Below are 21,356 nucleotides of genomic sequence, written 5' to 3' on the forward strand. Positions count from 1 at the left end.
GCGGCAGGACTACAGCTCCCAGAGCCGCCCGCGGGGGCGGTGACCGCGGCTGCCACTCGCCCATCCGCGGCCTGGGCGGGCCGTGGGCGGTGCTCGGGCGGGAGGAGCGTCTGGCGCGGGAGAGCCGAGCGGGACATGGCCGAGGCGGGGCCGCTGCCGCCCGCCGCGGTGCCCGAGGGATCGCCCGGCGCCCAGCCCCGGAGGGTCCGCGGCGGGAGCGAGGGGTCGGGGTCGCCGCAGCTGCCCGGCGGCGACACGCGGGAGCTGCTGGAGGAGGTGGAGATGCAGATCGGCGACGTGAGTGCGGCGCGCTGCCCCCGGGCGGGCTCCGGGGCCCCTTCGGGGACGCTGCCGGGCGCCGGTGACCCCCAACCTCTCTGCCGTCCCTCCAGGCTGCCTTCTCGCTGGCGAAGATCCTGGAGGCGACGTCGGCCGTGTCTGCCCAGGTGGAGGAGCTGGCCACCAAGTGCTCGGAGAACGCCCGGTTCCTCAGGACGTGGCGGGACCTGCTGAGGGAGGGCTACGAGTCGCTGAAGCCCAGCGGGTGAGGCCGGCCCTGCCCGCCGAGCCGCCCGCCCGGCCCGCGCTGCGGCGGGACTCTTCTCGACCCGCCTTCAGGGACCTCAGTGGAGCTTTGTTTGCCCCCAGATATCTCGCACAAATACCTGAGGGCTCTCGTATGGATGTTTTATGTTAGTCTACCGAATAAAAAAAATTGTTTAGGGAATCAGTTTTGACTTTTAGATTCTTCGTTGAAGCTCAAGCGATCTCATACTCTCCTTTTTTTTTCCTCTCTTTCGTGCTAATGTGGTAGATACAAAGTTAGTATGAGTGCTACGTTCAGAACTCCTTACTGGTAGGGAAGTGGTGTCCTATGATAAAAAATTGTCAGCCCTCCTTTTCAAGAGCTGTCACCAGCAGAAACCCTGCCAGCTCCAGAGAAACTTCAACTAACTTCAGTTTTTTGTTACACACTTTTTTTTTTTTTAATGTTAAGTATGGGATAATGAGACAAGTTGTGGCTTATTTATGAGCTGTAGAAAAACCCTATACCCCAAACCTTACTATTTTTAGCAGTATTGCAATGTATGTCTATAAAGCTGTAGATTATTTTTTGCAAGATGTTTTATTACTGCAAACAATTTTACCCAACCTTTTGTTGTAATAAAGTGCCTTATGGGGGACCATATATCTCTGCAGGGTAGAAGTTTAGCAGCATTGTTTACTGATAGGATGGATTATTTTGAACTGTAAGTAAAAGCTTCTATTAGTTAGAATAGAATCTGTGACATTTATTCTCTCGTCCCTGGGGAAGCACCTCAGAGCTTTTTCAGTATTTGGTGTTTTATCTTTGCCTTAAGCAGTGACTAGTTTGATAGTCTAGAGCTTACTGTTAATAGAACCTTTTGGTCTGAAGGATGGCTGATCTATAATAAATAGTTGTCCTGACACTCCTGTACCTTAACCAGGCACTGTGGAAAAAAGTAATGCTGAGATGCAGTGGCAGGCTGCAGGAGAACGAGACTCTGCCATGACCTCTTAGCAGGCCTTATTTTTACTTATAAGACTTTGAGAAAGACCCACTGTAGCTTGCTTATGAAAACAATAAACAAGTTGCAAAAATTACGAAGTATTGACTGTTATTGTGTTACTGATAGAAACAAAGGTGACAGTGAATATAACCATAATCATGTGTAGTGAAAACCAGGTAATGGCAGGATCCTTGCACATCTCACCAAAGTCAGTTGCAACCCTTGAGAGGGTTTGGCCCCTGAGTAAGGAACTTTTATTGAATTGAGTTCTAATTGTCCTAGTTAAAGACAATCCATGTGGCAAGATTTTGCTCAGGTGTTTTTAACCCCAACAACCCAAAATGTTGCTGAACAGCTTGGAAAAGAAGTAGTTTTATTTAGCAGATAATATTTTATTTCAGTAGAACATACAGTAGTGGAAACAAGATGCTTAACAATCTTCAGTTTCAAATCCAAAGATAATCCAAAGTTCTGTAAACAGTTGAAGTGTGAGCCACACTTTTTCAAAATTTTACTTCTTATACTGCTAAGAAGTTAAGTGCAAACATTGGAAGTATCTTTTAACTTAATTTTAAATAGTTTCAAAACAATGCAGAAAAGAAGCTGTTTTTACCTTTTTGGGCTTCTAGGCCATCAGACTGAATACGGTACTGAAAGAAGAAGGGAAGTTGTAATAATTCATAATAGAAATCATTCTCTTCATTAAGAATGTATGAAAGAACTGCCTCTAGGGTATTGTTTCAGATGGGATATTTTTCATTTTACCCTTGTAATTCTGGGAAGTAAAATAATGCTTCAAAAAGTGCTGAATGGCTGTGGTCTTTAAATTACTTTAACTATAATGCATCCAGTCATGTACAAAGTGATTAAAATGTAGATGTCATGACACCTATTAAGACTGATAATTTTCTATTTGACCATCTCCCTTGTGCATACAGAGACATCTAAAGACTTGTATTTGTTGAAGTCTGCAAGCTGTGGTGAGCTACTTTTGGTAGCCTGTTAAGAAAAGTGAGGGAAAGAGCAGTAGCAAGGTGCTGGGATACTCAGTCCAGTCTTTCCAGAGTAAGAAGGGAGAAGCTGCCACCTGTTAAAGCTGGGGAACACTCACTTGGGAAAAAAAAAACCCCAACGAAACAAACCAAACCCCTTATTTTTATTTTTTTTCTTCACCACAGTTCTGGTTCTACCTGAATTAGAATCTTAAATACCATCTAGTCCCAGCCTCTCCCTGCCATGGGCAGGGACACCTCCCAGTAGACCAGGCTGATCAAGGCCTTGTCCAACCTGGCAACTGCATTAGAACTGTCATTACCACTTCACTATTGCCTTTACATGAGTGAAATAATCTGTAAATTTATAAAAGGAATATAATTTTCACTTGTTTGGCTTTGACAAATATAGTTAACTGACCTAATTATGAAATTTGAATGTTTTTCTTACAGCTATTGCTCCTTAAAGCTTTTTAGAGACGATGCAGCCTAAATAGAGCCAGTTAGAAACTTTGAGAAGAAAATACATTTCTTAATGAGGAAACCTTTAACTCTTAAAAAAATCACCTGTTGAAATGGGAACTTACAAGAAGAAAAAAAGAAAAAAGAAAATACAGACACACACACACACACACTTCCCCATAAATAGATGATTTTCAAACAATCTGCTTTCAGGGTGAGATGTTTCAAATGACAATTCATGTTTTTTCCACACTCTTGACTTCTGGAAGAAAAAATCCCCAAACATCTGATTTCCCATTCTGATCTAGGATGGATTGTCAAAACGTCAGGTGCTGCTGTGAGATGGTAAAATGCCAGTTCTACCTGCAAACAGACACACGGCTCCCTCTTCTTCCTGCAGTGGTTCAGGTGAGCCCTGATGTCACACCTCCCTCATTTTCCTGTGGCTGTAAAGCAGCAAGCCCACGGATGTGACACTAACAGTGCCGATGTCATCGTGAGGACTCAAACCGTCATTACGTGTAGGAATTTAGTCTTGTTGACTGTGTAGTCACTGAAGCATCAGAAGAGTCAGTACAAAGCACAGGCTTCGTAACCTTTGGCGTGATTTCATGCATTGGCCACATCTCTACCCAAATGAATGATGGACCGTACGGTTTCTGGCTGCCTTTACCTCTTTTGGATCTTCTCTGTCTGTAGTTGTACCAAACCTGGTGAATCATTTCTTTGAAAGGTCGTGTAGTCAAAGTGTAGAGAAGAGGATTCAGAGCACTATTTATTGGCAGTATAAAAATCACCACCCAAGAAGTTATGGTACCTTAGGGAGGGAAAAAGAGAGGCAGCTGTAATATGCATCCCAGTGTTTGCATTGTTCTTAGTTAGCATAAGCACTTGACGCCAATGCAGCACAGCTTGCTGGTGAGAGGAGGAGATCATGTGCTCTTAGGCTCAGCTCCTGGCACAACAGGTGCTTTTCTTTTTCTTCTTTCTGTTACACTTTCACTGCTTCTTATCTCCCTCTGTTTTCAGTACTCCCTGCAAAAGCTGACATTTATTATTCTCCCAGTAGTTCCATTTATCCCTCTTTTCTATGCCACACCTCCCTATTTGCCCTGACAGACCTCTTGTGCTGGCTGACCCCTTTTTCTTGCCCCAAAACCTTTTGTCTCTGCTTGCTCCTTATCTCTTCCTGTGATCTCTGTTCCCCATCCTCTTCCCAGGACTGATGACATGCAGCGCTAATCATGCCCCTGATGGTCTGTCCTGCAAAACTATCCTCCATTCCCTGTATCCCCTCTGAGCCTGGTTTTCTCTTCTGCACCAGGACTTCTCCATTCCTCTCCCTGAAAAAGAGCATTGTATGCATCCTCCAAATTGCCTTATTTTCCTGTTGGTAAGACTTTCTGTGTTCACTGTCTGCCTATGTCAGTCTGTGCATCTTTACAACATCCCTTTCTCATCCTTTACTGTTTGGGAGATAAGTTACCTGTGGGGCAGGTGGAGAAGGGACAGGATTAAAGCGCTGAAAGATGTCAGTGGGCACCCTCCGTTGTGTTGTTTGGCTTATAAAATTGTTACAGGACTGTTCCAAGAGGCATAAAAACCTTAATTGACTTTGTCCTTCCAGGACACCCCTCCACACTCCTCTCTACTTTTACAACTTTGTTGCAATGTCGAGACATTCCTGTTGACACCCATCACATTGGCTACAGTTTTGGAAACAAGCAGGTGCCTTGTTCTAAAACTGTCACAATGTATCACCAACACAAAGCAAATGCTATCAAAGGAGGTTTGCAATTTGTGTCAATTCGGACAGCTGGTTGTCATGTCTTTAATTTCATTAATTGAGTAATTACTGTTTAATCTGGTTCATCTGTCACAAGGCACTAATTTGCAGAACGCAAGATCACCCTGTGATTCAGTAAGATTTCTTCAAGGTTTCTTGACTTATAATACACCTGCTTCTACTTTTCAAGATATTTTCTCTCAAATATCATAGGTGGTTTGATAGTTTCTTGAAGAACAATTTAAAAATATTTGAAATAACTGAATATTTAACATAATCAGCGTTACTTCCAGACATTTGAGATGCAAGTCCAAACTTTGAAAATTTCAACTCCCAACCCTCCTGGTCAGCACATAAGGCAAAATCATCTGACCTAAACCATTTTCTTGCCAATGCAATATTGTGACATACATCTGTATACTGAGTCTAAGTCCACTGTTGCTGATTGTTCTGTTCATGCCCACATGTCCTTTCTAACAGGGTTAACACGCCCCACACGATGAGGCTTTTTTCTGGCATCTACTGCTATTGCAAAGAGAAGGAAAATATTAAGGTGCAATTTTGTTCTTTTAGGTTACACTATTTTTACATGGGAATATATTCACAGCATGAAGAATATAGGCAGATCTTTATGTGACTTAATGATTTGAGCTATAAGTACTAGCTTGTAAAATAAAATAATTTTCTCAGAATAAGTTACGTTATTAAATCAAGATAGAAAACACTGTATTGTCCTGAGACATTTAGGCAACAGAATCAGCAAAAGTCCTAAGATGAGAAAAGCCAATGGAACTCAGCCTTGATTTTCAAAATTTTCAAATATATTTTGTACACTTTATAGATATTATATGCAGATAGACTTGAATGATTTGAATTTTTGGAGTTTTTAATTCAAAGGTGACTAATCTTCCATTATTATAGTAATAGAGTTTCCTTAAATAGCAAAACTATACAGTTCATTATATTGTGTGTACATATATATATATAGATATAGAACATGAAGTTAATTTCAGCAATATAGTTCATTTCATTAAATTATTTTTCTTCTGAAGTCGAAGGAACATTTCATGCAGGCACTGTTGAAACAGTCTCATAAAAGAAAGGACATACCTGGTATTTCTACTCGAAGTAAAGAAAGGAGTTTCAGAACAAAAATAGGTATCCAACATAGTGCATCAGTAAATACAATGAAGAAAAAACGTTTAGCAAGGATCATCTCTTTTTTAATATGATTCCGAATCTCAGTAGCCATAATAGCTGTCTGGTGAACACTGTAGAACATACTCCCATAGGAAAACACAATGATGATAAAAGCTGCCAAGTTTACACCTGTTTAAAAGTTAAAATTAATTATACCTTAAAAGAATAATGGCAATTCTACATCACCTATTTGCAATCTGGGTAATAAAGAAGAATATTTCATCTAAATTGCTAGTCCCATGGAATTAAGTGGCCAGAAAATCTGAGTCTGTCCTCAGCCTGAAGACTGAATTTTTGTCTCTGCTCAGGTATTCATTTTATTCACTGATAACTGGCAAAAGACTGCCATCTGATTAGAACTAAATTGTTCTTCTCTGACCTTACCATTGCTCTACTTCCCTAACATAGTCTATTAATTCAAGAACATAATGGCCAATAATTTCTTTCTACTTTCTCATCGCTTCATGCATTTTATGATAAGTAGGCACACATCTAACACAGTAAAGTATTTATATTTGAAATAGTCTTTAAATGCTTGCTGAAGCATCTAAATCCAAGGAGGTGTGAACATCACAGCTATCTTAATTGTTTGAAAACTTGATTCCTTTGCAGCTCTAGTAACACATAAAGAAAAACAACTTACCTAAGAAAATCACAACAGAATAAATCTGACTTCCTGAACTTTCTGATTGTTCTGAGTGAAGAGGAAAACAGACGCCATTGGTGCCATAGTAGTTCCTGAAAAATTCCTTATTGCTCAGTGGGATAAATGCAACAGCAAACCCGATTATCCAGATAAGAACCAAAATGGAAATGGTCCTGCATTTTCTGGGCTTCAAACACCTAAAAGGATAAACTATGCAGATGTATTTTTCCAAAGTCAGGTAAGTCAACAGTAAGACTGACACCTCTGTAGACAGAATAGCCAGCGATCCAACCAATTGACAGTGGATACTGTCCATCCACAACTGAGCGTGCTTGTTGTATTCTCCGCGATATTTAAGATCAAAAGCTCCAATCACAAATAAATATATCCCCATCAGACAGTCAGCACCTGTGGGCACAGTGCTTAACATCATTATTTACACATCTGAATTTCCCATTCTCTCTGTACATGTATCTTGGAAAACAGACACACACAGACACAGACACACACACATAAATAAATATATAAGTATCTACTTACAAGTAAACTACTACATAGATATAGATATAAAATAGATATCAGATATAAAATCAATATTACATAAATATCAAATCAATATTACATCTGGAATAGTACTATGAATTTCAATTACATAATGAATTACAATTAAGTAATTATAATTACTTAATTATAGTAATTACTTAGTTATTAAGTAATTATATTACTTTTTCCTTTTTTGTTTTCCTTTTCATTTGGTCTGACAGTTCATGTTTCATATTTGTTTCCATTTTTTAAAGCTCTGGTAAAATTGTTTTGCAGACAGGAAATATACAGCTTTATTTATAGAAATATTCTTGCAACCTTTTTTTATTAGGTCTTATTTATTTACTTATTTCTATATTAACATTTGGCTTAAGATAATTTTCTTTGAGTAGGCCATCTCTGCTGGATTCAAAGTTTATTTTTTCCATGTTTTGCTAGTTCAAAGCTCATGTGCATAGTCTTCTAAGACTAGTAAGGGGAGATGACATGCCAACACAGAACTGAAGGCTTCATGGGTATTTTGCTAAAAATTTTGCATAGTATTCAGATTGTCTTATGGGAAAAACAAATTTTCAAAATCACTGACAGACTATATTTAGAAATGTTGCAATAATTCTAGACAATGTTGACAACTACCTCTCAAAATGCATCTAATTGCATTTGTGCAATCCTTATAGACTCTCCCGTATTGAGAGACTCAGGGTTGTAGTGATTGTATTGCCAAGTAGTTCATCCATAAACTTGTCGTGCTTTCAGGACTAAAATAAAAAAAAATCACCCCAATTCATAATATTGGGGAGCTAGGACAAATTAATTTTCTATATTTGAATAAAAACCCTTTTGTTTGTGCAAAGAATAGAATATTTGCACACAATAATTACATGCAGAAATCGCTACTTACTGAGAAATGCAAAGTAAAATCTAGTTTTTGAGCATTCAAAATATTGGAATAGTTTTTCTATTTTTAGAATAGTTTTTCTTGCTGAAGAAAATGGGAATTTTACAGAATTCCCGAGGCATGAAAATCAAACATGAAACCTTTGGAATGTCCTAGCTGCCAAAGGCAGCATTTAATGAGACCTCTTGGTATATAATCCAAAAACATTTTGTGTTTTCATTTGCAGTGTCACAAAAGCAGAGTTAATCCAATGCTGGAAATACATCACTATACTATAATAATAAATATCATATACGCTACAAGCAGACTAAAACAATATTGTAGATATGGAGTACTCACAGCAGAGAGACATGATGGAGATGGCATGTAGCTTGTTCTCTGATCTGATGTAAGGCCTCATGCAGATAACAAAAATGTTCCCAAAGCAGGTAATGGCAGATACAACCCAGACAAACACTCTCTGTATGATGCTAGCTAAAAGGTTCTCGAGGGAGGAAATCCCATCAGTGTTGGGTTTGCAGCTGAGCACGTGAGGAGCATACCCACAGTACTGGAATTTCTTAAAATATCTGGTTGTGAGAAACAGAATAGAGATCATTCTGGATTGGTTGTCAGAACATCAAAATTATCTAGTAACTACTCAGAAAACATATTCTGAAAGAAGAAAAGTAAATAAAAAATGGTCAAAATTTGACAACTGCTAACGACACCTTTGTTTTCAATTATCCAGTATCCCGTAATTGTAAAATTCAGGCCAAAGAAAACAAACTTTCTAAAATAATCTACTTACATGTGGGAAAGGTTTCTCAAGGGACTGAACATTCTCCTCTGGATGTTTGCAATTTCAATGCCCTCCAAGCTGCTGTAAAAATACATTCTCAGTAAAAGGCCATAGAAACTCAGTGGCAAAACCCCAAATTTTACGAGCATTGTGTTGTGATTTTATGATAATAGGAAACTAAAGAAGAGCTTTACTGCATCTAATCTGTCAACCCTTTGAAACCTGACAAAAAAGTCTTTGTAAAATCTGGAGTGGAACAAAAAGGAATTGCAAATAATTTTAATAAACTCACTGTTCTTCCAGATTCATGAAGAAAACTCTTAGTATTGCTCTCAGTCATGAGAATTGATGAATGTCTGATTAATATGTCACCCTTTCAAGGTACTAGTCTACTGATGTTCTTTCATCATCTCTGGCGAAATAAAAACTTGTTCTAGTAATATTTTTACACATCTCTTCTCTCTTTTGTCCCAGGGAGTGCTTTACTAGACAAACAAACCAATCCAAGAACTCAGTCTCTTCATTATGTCAAAACCAGCAGGAAGCTCGGACACAGAATACAGCATGTAAGAAAAAATGCTGGCTTTTTTGTGACACATAGGTGGGATTCCTTATTTTAAATTTTATACATATATATATGAAAGCAGTAATATTTTTTCCCCTGCAGTGCCAGATCAATAAAATTTAACTCTGTAAGATGTTCTTTTAGAACTTCAGGTTCTGTATTCTTCCAGTTCGTCCTATTCTCTGGTTAGATGTGCACCTGGTCAGGGGTCTTTGGTTCTCCTTGTGGGGAGCCTTAATTGGATTTATTGTTCAAAGATTTGAATGTAAGATTCCTGTGAGTTCTGAATTCATCTAGGCAAAAATGGAGAACTGGTTAGTTGATGTGCATTGGTGGGCAGTTTTGCTGGGAGATGTGAGAAAGCCCCAACATGGAATTGTGCCACTTTCATTTAAGTGCTGCAATGAATCCTAGGGATGGCTTTCCCCAACTATTTCTACTATTTCAAACAGATGAAAAGGGAACTGGTGTTCTACAAACAGCCAAAACACTGTTGTCTGTTGATCTATCTCAAGATTTAACAGTTTTTTAACTAAAACAGGTGGAAGGCCATGATCACTGAGTTGTATGAGTTCTTTGGTGTTAAATAATAGATAAAATGATAAAATCATGCTGTAGCTTAACTGTAAGGGAGGTAATTGGTTATTATTTTCTGTGCTCAGCTGCTTATTTTCATAACACTTATATAGATTTAGTATTTTCAGTTCATTAGCCTTTTGTCAAATTTGGTTGAATTTGGCCAGGAATTCCAGTCACTGTGAGGAAGCTGGTCTGATCATCAAAGGTATGTCTACTGCTGGCTACAGCTCACACATAATCATATCAGGTCAAACCATAAACTCCTACTGCACTGCTGTCCAAGAAAACATCTGGTTTTTAATCTCCACAACCATTGTTAGTAGGGCCTGTTACAATAGGACAAGGAGTAATGGTTTTAAATAAAAAATGGTAGATTTAGACTAGATATTAGGAAAAAATTATTTATGAATAGGTGGTGAAACACTGGAGTAGGTGGTCTAGAAAGGTGGTAGAACCCCATGCCTGGGAATATTCCTGGTCAGGCTGGACAGAGCTCTGAGCAACCTGACCTAGTTGAAGATGTCCCTGCTCGTTGCAGGGGAGTTGAACTAGAGGACATTTAATGGTCACTTCCAAAACAAACTTTTCTATGATTTTGAAGGGATGCCTGACAAAAACCAATACTTCAGAGCTGAAGTGACCAGTGAAGAGGCACTTAAATCTACTGCAGGACCATTTCAGATTTGCAAGATTGTTGCTGCACTATCTCACATTTTTAGGAGGAGTTCTGCTGGCAGAATTCAATTTAGAGCTACTGTATTAGTGCACGTGCAAAACTCCCCCTAAACTCTTCAGGGGCACTTTCTTACAAAACGTATTCTGGATCATGTCCTACTGAGGGAGATGTGAAAAATCACAAAGCAAATATAGCTAAAATATAAAAACTTGATACTTACAGGGATTTGAGTTTAATTAGAAAATCAAACTGGTCTATTTGTATTTTCTTGATGGGATTGTAAGAAAGGTTCCTGTAAACACAACAAAAATAACTTTAGCCACATTCCTTACAGCTTGTTCTAAAAATAAAGTCAATCTACTTTTAAAGTTAAATTCTGATATCATGTTAAGTGTTTCCATGAAATTATTAATTTCTCACGATGTAGCTAGCATAGCTCATCTTGTATGGACTAACAAGACCTAGAAAAAGGTAGAATTTGAACACGCTGTCTTTTGGAACATGAAAATGCACATCTTTGACAAAATTATTCTGGACAAAAAGCTATATAAAATTGCTTTTGGTGTGTTTTTTAGACAGAGCTTAAATAATGCATACAAACAAATGTGCTCTTCTCTTTTCTGACGCATATGACTGAAAACATCATATCTAATGAGGATAATACAGTTATGTATAACAAGAAACAAGAATCCTTACAGTTGTGAAAGCTCCTTTAGTTCCTTAAATATATATGGAGGAAGTGATTCGATCTTGTTGCTAGCCAAATCTCTGCAGAAACACACAGGTTACAGTAAGTTCTTACTACACACAGTAATTTTACTGAATAGTTTTGCAGTTTCAATATACACAATTTTATTTGTCAAATAGGATATTATTTATTCTATAGGTTATCCGAAATCTGGACTATAAAAGAATGCTGTTAAAAGAAGGTGGGAAGCTAGATCTATCAGATCTTGCTTTGTCTCATTAGTTCAGATATACTGTTAGATACATCATTTATTGTTATTTTATTTCCATCAAAAAGAAAGTAAAATACCATTAATTTGACTTGTAGAAGCTAACAAATTAATTAAACATATTGCTGCATGATGGGAATGTTTCCACATGGGCTAAACTGCATTTATTTCTACCTTTCATCTTACTTTCACTGTGCAGAAATCCTAATAACAGAGGAATAAAGGTCTCAGTCCACCAAAACTGTCAAACTGGCCTAAAAGGCACTGAAGGCACACATGCACCTAGATTGTAATGATACAAGGATAATTAATATTATTATATTCAGGGAACATAATGTGAGAAAAGCCCCATATGATTGATACAGATGATGTATTTTATTGATTATTTCTTTCCTGTTAAATATATCTTTAAAAAATACCCTAAGTAAGGATGCCATCTCCAGAGTATGTTACATGAAATAGAATTGATGATGAATGATATTTCTATTATAAATCACAAAACTGTGTGTTTTTATAAATAAGAGAAGAAATCTACTCACAATTCATCTAACATCTGGAGAGAAGAAAAGCTGTTTTCATTTAGGGAACTGATTTTATTTCGTCTCATCACCCTGAAAGAATAAAACAAACTTATGTTTCTTCCTCTTTGTGTCTATTTAATTTTGAATATAAGATTTTATAAACTTTAAAAGTTCTCTGTTCTCTGCATCTTCAAATGTTTGCTCAATTCAGTTAATAAGCTAATTGCATCTAGAATTTTGCCATTTTATCATTTGGTAAATAACATTTTTTGCCTATACATGCATGTACTTCTACATATATATGTGTATACATGTGCACATGTAGACCCATGGAAGACTGGTGCAAATTGACTGAAGGCACGAAGAAGATTAAGTGGCCTGAAAGACTTGCGACCTAATCATGTCTTAGACACAGGTACATGGTTGTGCAATTTTTCATTCACCCTTATTTCATCAGCCACTGAGCTTAGAAAGCCCAGAGCACGGGTACTGGAAAAGAGCTAAAAATTGAAAGTGACACTCACCATGGAGCCTACTGATCTACCAAAAAGTAGAAGGGATTTTCTGAAGATGGTTACACCATCACTGAAGAAACCTTGGAGAAAATTCTAAAATTGATGAGCCAGTCAACCCACCAGCCAATCAAAATAAGCAACTAGCTATGTATTTTTTATATTTGCTGGTTCTCATTATGAGATCTTTGACTCCAATACAAAGGTTATAATGAAAATTTCTGAATCTTAGTATCACCCAAAGTCTCTTCAGTGAAATCTTGTTATATATTTCAATGCTGAACTTTGCTGTAAAATATAAACAGTGGATATTCTGTGTGGTGCTCACTTCAAACCAAACATTTTAATTGAATATCCTCAAGAGATGAATAACCATCATACTCAGGAAACTTTTATATTAGCTGTAATGAATCACTTGACTGTTCAGCATAAGCACATCTCACTCTGGCTAGCCAGCATATCCAATTACTTACAGTACAGTTAGAGTGCTGCAGGACATGAAAGTGGCATTTTTCACGTGATGGATATGGTTGCCTTCAAGGTCTCTGGGATATAAAAGAACCCCATCAGTCATTGGAAATAAACTCAGGCACTTATTCTACACTAATTGAAGAAAACTACTACCAGAATTTGACTACACAGAAGAGAGTGGGAGGCAGACATGGAATACTTCTGCACACTTAACTGATGACTTCAGGCCATCAGCCCTGCAGTGACCCAGCAGGCACTACTCCGCAAGATCCAGCACCCCATAAGAAAAAGTGTGGAAGTGCCATACAAAGACAACAAAATAATATTTTTCCAGTGAAATAAGATAGACTTACAGCCAGTTTAATCTTGGCATATATTGGCACAGAGGTTTGTCAGGCAAACGAGCAAGAGAATTATTCATCATCTCACTAAGAAAAAAAAAAAGAGGAATAGTACAGCTGGTCATATTTGCACAGTTACATCATAGGAAAAATTCATGTCTCTTATGTATTTCTGAAAAAAATTCCAATTTTGAATAGTTTTGAAATTCCTTCAGTGTTCACATATTTTCTCTGTGGCATTCCGTGCAGCAATATTTTATCCTTAGCTTGCTAATGTCCAGATAAAGGAAAGATGTTCACTTCACTGCTATTGAAATGAAATGTAGAAATCCCGTACAAATTCAGTCAGAACATGTAACCTCTATGGATCATAGAGGAAGTGGGATGTGGGGGGAGGTTTCCCTCTGGCATGCAGGGGAAGAGGGTCCCTCATCGTTTGGGCTGGAGGGGGCAGTGGCAGATCACACACAGGGTCTTGGAGAGGGGGTCGGGCTGCCACCAGGGGCAGGGACCATGGGACTCCTCCTGTCCCACCATGGCTCTGGAGGACACCTGGAACCCAGTGCTGCAGCTGCCTCGACCCTGCCCTCTCAGTGACACCTTTTATCACTTTCCCCACCCTTCTCCCTATACTTTTCCAGACATTCCAGGTCCACTGCTGCCAAAATCCTCCCACTCTAGCACATTTTGCCTGGAGTAAGTGAAAGCTGCAGGTATACTGCCGGCACTCTGGGGTGAGCAAGCACAGTTGGTGTAAAAAGGTTTTTACATGCATATGCCCTTCCTATTCAGTTTTTTTTAAACAGTACCTTTTTTATCTTGTTTCATACTTACAGAAGAATAAGGGATTTGAGTCCATAGAATGTTAGTGGATAGATCCGATTTATCCTGTTGTTTTCAATTATCCTATAAATTACAGCAAAATATCAGATTGATAATTGACTGCAGTCTTAACTTGAAGAGATAATAAAAGTTAACAAGCTTTGTAGTGAATTTCTTCAAGAGTCCAGTCAAACTACTTATAAAAATTAACACACTATTCCTTGATGGTTGAAGATATTAATTTCGTTTCAGAAAAAATTAATAAAAAAAAGTAACTCAGAGAAAATAATTTCTTTCAACTTAGAAAAAAGTGTTTTCCTTTGAGGCTTTTAAACCCTTTGATCAAGACACTTTGAAAGGATTCTCTGTAAAAACAAAGTAGCCCAACTTAACAATATTCTGTAGCAATCCAACAATCCCAAACAGGCAGGAGAATGTAAGACAGTATTTGCTTATTTTTAATAACTTATTCAAAATCTCTCTGAAAAGCAGTAATGAGCCAATATTTCAGGTTATGACAGTAATTTTGTCAGCACATTTTAAGCACTATTTACAGGAAAAGACCTGCCCAAAAAATATTTGTCTACTGTTTTATAGTACCTAGGTTACTTAATATATTCTTTTGTAACGAGCAATTACTAATAAAAACTTTTTGCCATTGTTAAAAGTTATCAATCATTGAAGCCATTAAGGCTCAAGAGCTATTTTCTGCTCTCACCAAAGCCAATTGCATTTTTACCTTGCACAATGTAACAGGAGTTCCTTAGTTATTAGCTAGTCCAAAGTAATGCTATGCACAAAAATGAAAGCAATCAAAATATTTATTTATATATAAAAATTAATTATTTATTGAGTAAATAAATATATAAATAGAAAAACAACATACAGCCATTCAAGTCTGTGAAGGTCTGCAAAGACAAAAGGCTCCAAATTCGTTATCTTGTTGTTGCTTAGGTATCTAAAACAAGAGCAACCAAACATGAATGAATGGATTGATTATTTAGCAGCAAACGCAGGAAAATTAGTTTTAAGATTATTTTTCCTTGATAATTTACCAGAATACTCCTATTTTGTTAATATGTATTTTTTTTAGTTTGGTAATTTTCATGCCATTGTTCGAGAGCAAGGCAGGACTCTCTCTAGTGAGGATTTTAAGAGCAATGATGTGCAGCACTTTGTCTTATCTATAAGAAAGCACAGCCAGCTAAATATTTTCACTGTGTCATATTTTAGACCCTTTCCAGTTTCCTTCTGTGGAGTTATTTGTTCCATGAAAGTTTCCAGGATCCCATTCAGTCTTTGCTAAGGATATTAGTCATAAATGTAGATATCAGAATAATGGAAAAAAGAAAAGCCGAAAATGAATGGGGAGGGGTAGTAAAAATGGTCTGGGAAGATAATAACAGCAGCTGTAATAACAGATAATCAGCCACACTTGTGTGATGGAAAGAATAAGAGGTACAGCTTTGTAAAACTTTCCCTCTGAAAACATTGCTGTGAACCAAACAGCGCAATTTATGTGTTGTATCTTTCACTGAGCATTTCCCTTAAAAGTTAGAAACACCTTTCAATAAGTTACTGCAAAATAAATTTAAAAAAGTGTTTCTTTCATCACCTATCCTGGTTACTTTGAATTGCATTTGCAAACCAAAACACCGTGTTAAAGAATTTTCATCCATCACAAGCTCTCGCTTTCATTTTACTCTTTCTTCATTCTCTTTGGCTTTCTGCAGGGTAACTACCATACTGTCTCCTTTTTCCATCCTGAGGATTTGGGGAATAGGATTGAAGTATGGAGCCAGCTTGTCTTTTCAAAATACAGTCCTGCCAGATAAACTTGCACAGAGACCTCTTAACCTGTCTTTGCTTTCCCAATTCAATCATTGGATTAACATTTTGGAGCACTTTGCAAGATCCTAATATGGAACCAGGCAGAGAGAGACTCTCAGAACTCTGCCTGCCACTTTTTACTTCATTATTCTAGAAGCAATACTTACAGTTTTGTCAAGTTGTATAAACCTTTGAAAGCACGTTCAGATATGGCTCTGATTTTATTATTCTGAAGATACCTAAGAGGATACAAACCCAAAAAAATTTATTCTCTAAACAGGCAAAGTTAAAACAAACATAATAACCAATTAAAATCTATCAGCTAAACTGAATGAACATTTGATACTTTAAAAGAAGCTGTTATATTTGTTACACCTTGAATTTGACAATAACCATTTCACAGCTATACCTGGAAAGATTGTGAGGTTGTTTTTAAAGAAATTCACACAAAGAGCAAGATCATAAAAATCATTCCAATGGATGCTTGCTTTGCCAAAGAAGAACAGTGGAGTGGTGGTTTGCAATCTCCTTGATTAGGTCCTAAATTTGCAGGGCCCACCTGTGTGATCTCTGTGTTTATCAAGATCTCTGCTACAACCAAAATTTTGCATAGTAAATGAAAAATTAAAATAATTTTTGAATTTTTTGGTTGTACTAGAGAATTCTCAAAATATTGCATTAGTAAGATAATATATTTAAAAATACATAGCAAAACATACTGATCTCCTGTAAACTGAAGATACTATCTTTTTAAAATTCCAGATTTATCAACTTTGATGAAGTAATGAGTTGAAAAGTATGAACTGCAAATGCCAAGTATTTTAAAATAATTTTAATGAATTATAATATTAGTCTCCAAATAATATTTAAAAATAAGTCCTTTAAATCAAATTCCACCTAATGAAGCATCTAGATGCATTCCTGCTGGAAAGCAGTAAGAAATCTGACATTGGCTTTTACAAAATGGGTTTCTGCCAAACACTGCTCAAGACCTTTTGGAAAATGCAAAATTATCTATCAGAAGGGTGTGAAGTTGATATTAGAAACAAAAAACAAATGTTTTCTACATATATAGATAGGTATGGATTTATTTATTCTAGTTAAAACTTACCTTTCAGGAATTTAAGGGACATAATGGGACTTAACTTTCAGAACACAAGATGGTGCTGCAGTGTAGCACAGTTCCCATGAAAGAACACTTTGAATAGGTTACACAGAAGCCCTGCTCCAGACTTCTGCATTTAATTTTTATTTCACTACTTCTATATAAAGAAAACTTGTTTAAGGCTATGATTTTTGAACTCTATGTATGTTACACACTGGAAAACATAACACAATATTATATTGCCATAATAATTTGACTTTTTGGACATTATCAAATCAATACCAAATCATTATCAAATCAAGGAATGAGCTTTCCATGATAATGGGAAGTTTGAGTTTCCAAACTTTTTTGCCAGAATAAATCAACTCATTTTAATTCGATTTGGCATATTTATTATAAATGTAGCATCCTTCGGACAAAATTAAAATTTAGTATTTTTCTGGTATAAACCAGTCTATAAACATAAACCATTGAATGTGCAGAAATTATGGCCTTGCAAAAAGACAGATGTCAAATCAAGGTGCTTGAGCCAAACAGGGTACACATGAGGTACCAAAGGGTGAGACAAACCAGACTTTTGGTACTTTAATGTTAAGCTCCATGTGTGTATGTATGGAGGAAGGAAAGGATGAATGTTTAAGACACTAGATAGGTATTTTATGTTATATTGCTTCCTTACAGATTTTTAAGATCTTGGTATTTCTTGAAAACATCAGCAGAAAGTTTCTTCAGCAGATTCCTCTGAAGAGACCTGTAGGAATGAATGTATACAGTAAAACTACTGTCCCAGGTTCCTACAGCACTTTTGTTATTTAATAAGGGCAAGTCTCACTCTACCAAACAACAAAAGCAACATGAAACCATCTGAACATGCTACTTCTGTTTTTCTGTATGCTTGTATCTACTTAAAACAGTAAGAAAAATGCATTACAATAATAATAAAAAATCCATGTCCCCAGGAAAAACTGGCAAAATAATATTTAAACCTAAGAATGAGAAAGATTTGAATATAAACTACAGATTTATTTCAAACCTCAAGTGCATACAGAGTGTATTTCCCAGTTCATGCATCCTTGTGTCCTGTCTCCACTGGGGACACTCAAGTGTCCTGTCAAGAATAAAATTCCTTTAGGATGTGGTTTGATTAGAAGAGAATTTAGCCTGAAAGCCAGCTGAACTCACTGCTGTTTCTACAGCTAGAACCGGGCCAGTATTTTTGAACTCTTTCTCGACCCTGAGCCAGAAGCCAGTTTAAATAGATGTTTGACATTCCACATCAGTTTTTGTTATGAATGGTTGCCGTGTTTGAACGTGGGCCCAACAAGGAGAACTTGAACACAGGCTGGTACCAAAAGGAAAGATTCATGACCTGGATCTGCGGGGGAGCTCCTCAGGTAAGGACATGGGATGCTGCTCCCTGCTCACCACACCTAAAACTGCTTCTCAAACAGCAATGTGCAAATCAAGAGCACATCAACCATATTCTGATCTCTTAAAAAAGAGTTTGGCTTACACATACATATTGCATGATGAGTCAGACCAATTAAATCCTTTTAAATAACAGCATATTCAGAAACATCAAATGAGAACTAAATAGATTTGCTCCAGCAGGGAGTTCCACCAAGTTCAAGGTTATTGACTTTATTGACAGGAACACAGACTAGGAATATTGGCATGATCATAGAAAAAGAAACAGGTTCTAAGCATTTTGCCTTAAAAGGAAGCATTTCTTTTGTAGATTTTCCTTTATCCTGAAATTGTTCGTAGCTGAAGTCACTGTTGCAAACATGAAATGATCAGTTCACAGAGTTTTTTGGTTCCTTAGTTTCTTTTCTCCCTTTTTATGTAAGGAAAATCTGTACTTAAAATATTTAAGTACTTGTCAACAGAGAGACACAGTGCTTCCCAAGCATCAGCTGATGATAATTATAAGGCTGTAGTTGTGAAAAATTTGTAGGATTGACAGTCAAACCTGAACGGAGCAAGAGACCAGGTGACTTCCCTACTTACATGATGGTTATGTTTGAAGAGACTGATGGGACAGCACGTAGTTTGGCAGCATCACAGAAAACCTCCAGGCCTTGGCAGGTACACTCTGCTGGCACATCACCAGCCACTGCAGGAGAACAAGAACATGGTCAGGGCAAAAGGTGGCATGTGAGATGTGATGGGATGTGGAGAAAAGAAATTTGGGATAAGAGAACAACGGGCGCAAAAACAGACATAGCAGGCTCTTTTAAACACAATTAAGGCACACGTTTTTCACAAAATTGATTTAGACCTTGGAGGAATCTAACAATAAATATAAAGGGACACAAAAATTATATTACTGCTGTGAAAGAGCTTGTAAAAGCTCTTGAACCTTAGGCATGATATACAGGAATCTGGAATACGATTTTTTCAACACTTCTTTAGATTATTCAGCAATCTTATTACTAGAAGGAACACAATTTCTATGGGTGAAAATAGGCCAGAAATGGTTCAGGAAGTCTTTGCCCGTCATAGTAGACAGCAGAATCAAAAAGTCTGTGCAAAGACCTGCATAACTGGAGGGGGTTTGCAAATTTCATTTGACGTACAAAGAAATGAACTAGGAGCAATGCTGCCTTCATTTCACTCTGAAATATATTCCAGTTCTATGGTCTCTCCAGCAGTATCAGCATATTTAGATAAACATTTATATTGTCCTCCTAATTGGCACATGCTAATTAAAATATGTTTGACACTTTTCTTGCAGAACATGAATCATCCTTAATGGAACTGAAATTAGCTTCAAATTAGCATTCATTCATTTGAGATGTTATGCTGTTTTACTATAAATGAAACAGCACTAAATTTCCTGCTAAGAATATATTAGCTCTGTATTTCTTTCTAGGAATCATCAGTAATAAAATAACATCTGTAATTTACTTACAGCACTCAGGTGTCTTCGTCTGAAATGCATACAGAGATTTCAGTTTATTGTATTTGTCCTTTGTATAATGTTTATCAAATTGCAGGGACCATCCATTGTTGTCCTCTGATAAAAAAAACAAACAAAGAAACACACAACATAAACAGAGCACAAATAGAAGATATCAAAATACAAATGGAAGCTAGAAATGTCTTCACTTAATGTAGTTGCATCAATTTTTGTCTAGGTAATACAGGCCTTAATTCCAGAGCATTTCACACACCCTTAGATAACTTTATACAGCTGCTTAATCTTACATGTCTACAAACAATATGAGCTGCATAGAAGTAACAGCTTATTACACCTTTAATAACAGCATTTGCTGTGACAGTCACACTGAAAAAACATAGTTGTGACTTCAGAAATGTTTATTTATGTAGGAGCCTAAAACTGAGAGGGAACAATATCTTCATACTTCCTTAAACATGTAGGTTTGCCACTTTGTCCAGGAAAGTTGAAATGATTACTATGGCTCTGACTAGTTTGTACAGAAGGGTTTCTGCACTATCACAGCCTATAATTTCTTTCCTGAAAATCTAGATGAAGGCCAAAGGAACACTGCTTTTCAGGAGAAGAAGGGACATATTCAAGTCAGAACGTTCATGTTAAGCTTAATATGCATCTTAAACAAAGCACGATTCCATATTACCCCTTTGGTCACTGTGCACAGATGTACTGGAACTGAGTAGTTTATGGCTCTAAGAGCAAAATTTAAGAGCAAACATTTTAGTTCCTTCCAAAGAATGGACATTTCAAGATATAGTGGTGCTAGAAATAGCTACAGATCTCTAAGTTACTTGTTTCTTGAAAATCTACTGTATATCTGAGACCTGTAAATTGACTGATCAGGTAGCTACTTTCCAAACAGGCTGGAAAGGGAACTTGCCTTTAAAAGCTGTGATTGGATTTTAGTTTTCTTAATTTGAATCTGACTTTAGTTTTCTTAATTTGAGCCTGTCTTCTCTTCAGCTTTTAAAGTATCTCCTTTAATGAACATGCAGCAGTAGCAGAAATGCTCCTTGGGATGGCACTCACTAGCTGGTGAGCCAAAGCATCCATGACAACTGAAAGCAGCACACTTTAGGGATATCTGCTGCAAAACAACACTTCTATGAGAACTCAGGATGGCTCTGCTTTGCTAGTAATTAGAGTCTTAGATTCACCTTTATGATGTACTGGCAATGG

At 37.2% G+C, this 21,356-nt stretch overlaps 2 protein-coding genes across 2 annotated transcripts in view; one reads left to right on the forward strand and one right to left on the reverse strand.

Moving 5' to 3' along the window:
- The first annotated feature begins 65 nt into the window (after positions 1 to 65).
- Positions 66 to 1,812, forward strand: C4H4orf46 (chromosome 4 C4orf46 homolog). The gene is made up of 2 exons (XM_030947062.1): positions 66 to 297; positions 393 to 1,812. The coding sequence occupies exons 1-2, from the start codon at positions 136 to 138 to the stop codon at positions 546 to 548; spliced, it is 318 nt and encodes a 105-aa protein (XP_030802922.1). The 5' UTR covers positions 66 to 135; the 3' UTR covers positions 549 to 1,812.
- Positions 1,813 to 3,163: 1,351 nt separating this feature from the next.
- The window catches only part of RXFP1 (relaxin family peptide receptor 1), a 29,333-nt gene continuing 11,140 nt past the window's right edge, over positions 3,164 to 21,356 (reverse strand). Inside the window, exons 2-17 of the mRNA XM_030947730.1 lie at positions 20,133 to 20,237; positions 19,229 to 19,334; positions 17,898 to 17,969; positions 16,281 to 16,352; positions 15,170 to 15,241; positions 14,296 to 14,367; positions 13,474 to 13,548; positions 13,123 to 13,194; positions 12,156 to 12,227; positions 11,357 to 11,428; positions 10,881 to 10,952; positions 8,850 to 8,918; positions 8,399 to 8,628; positions 6,616 to 7,026; positions 5,883 to 6,101; positions 3,164 to 3,803 (exon numbers count right to left, since the gene is read on the reverse strand). Coding sequence (XP_030803590.1) covers positions 3,502 to 3,803; positions 5,883 to 6,101; positions 6,616 to 7,026; positions 8,399 to 8,628; positions 8,850 to 8,918; positions 10,881 to 10,952; positions 11,357 to 11,428; positions 12,156 to 12,227; positions 13,123 to 13,194; positions 13,474 to 13,548; positions 14,296 to 14,367; positions 15,170 to 15,241; positions 16,281 to 16,352; positions 17,898 to 17,969; positions 19,229 to 19,230 — 1,884 coding nt within the window. The 5' untranslated portion in view covers positions 19,231 to 19,334; positions 20,133 to 20,237 and the 3' untranslated portion in view covers positions 3,164 to 3,501. The remainder of the gene's footprint in view (positions 3,804 to 5,882; positions 6,102 to 6,615; positions 7,027 to 8,398; positions 8,629 to 8,849; positions 8,919 to 10,880; positions 10,953 to 11,356; positions 11,429 to 12,155; positions 12,228 to 13,122; positions 13,195 to 13,473; positions 13,549 to 14,295; positions 14,368 to 15,169; positions 15,242 to 16,280; positions 16,353 to 17,897; positions 17,970 to 19,228; positions 19,335 to 20,132; positions 20,238 to 21,356) is intronic.

This window comes from Camarhynchus parvulus, chromosome 4 (assembly GCF_901933205.1).
Source record: "Camarhynchus parvulus chromosome 4, STF_HiC, whole genome shotgun sequence".
NCBI classification, from domain to species: Eukaryota; Metazoa; Chordata; class Aves; order Passeriformes; family Thraupidae; genus Camarhynchus; species Camarhynchus parvulus.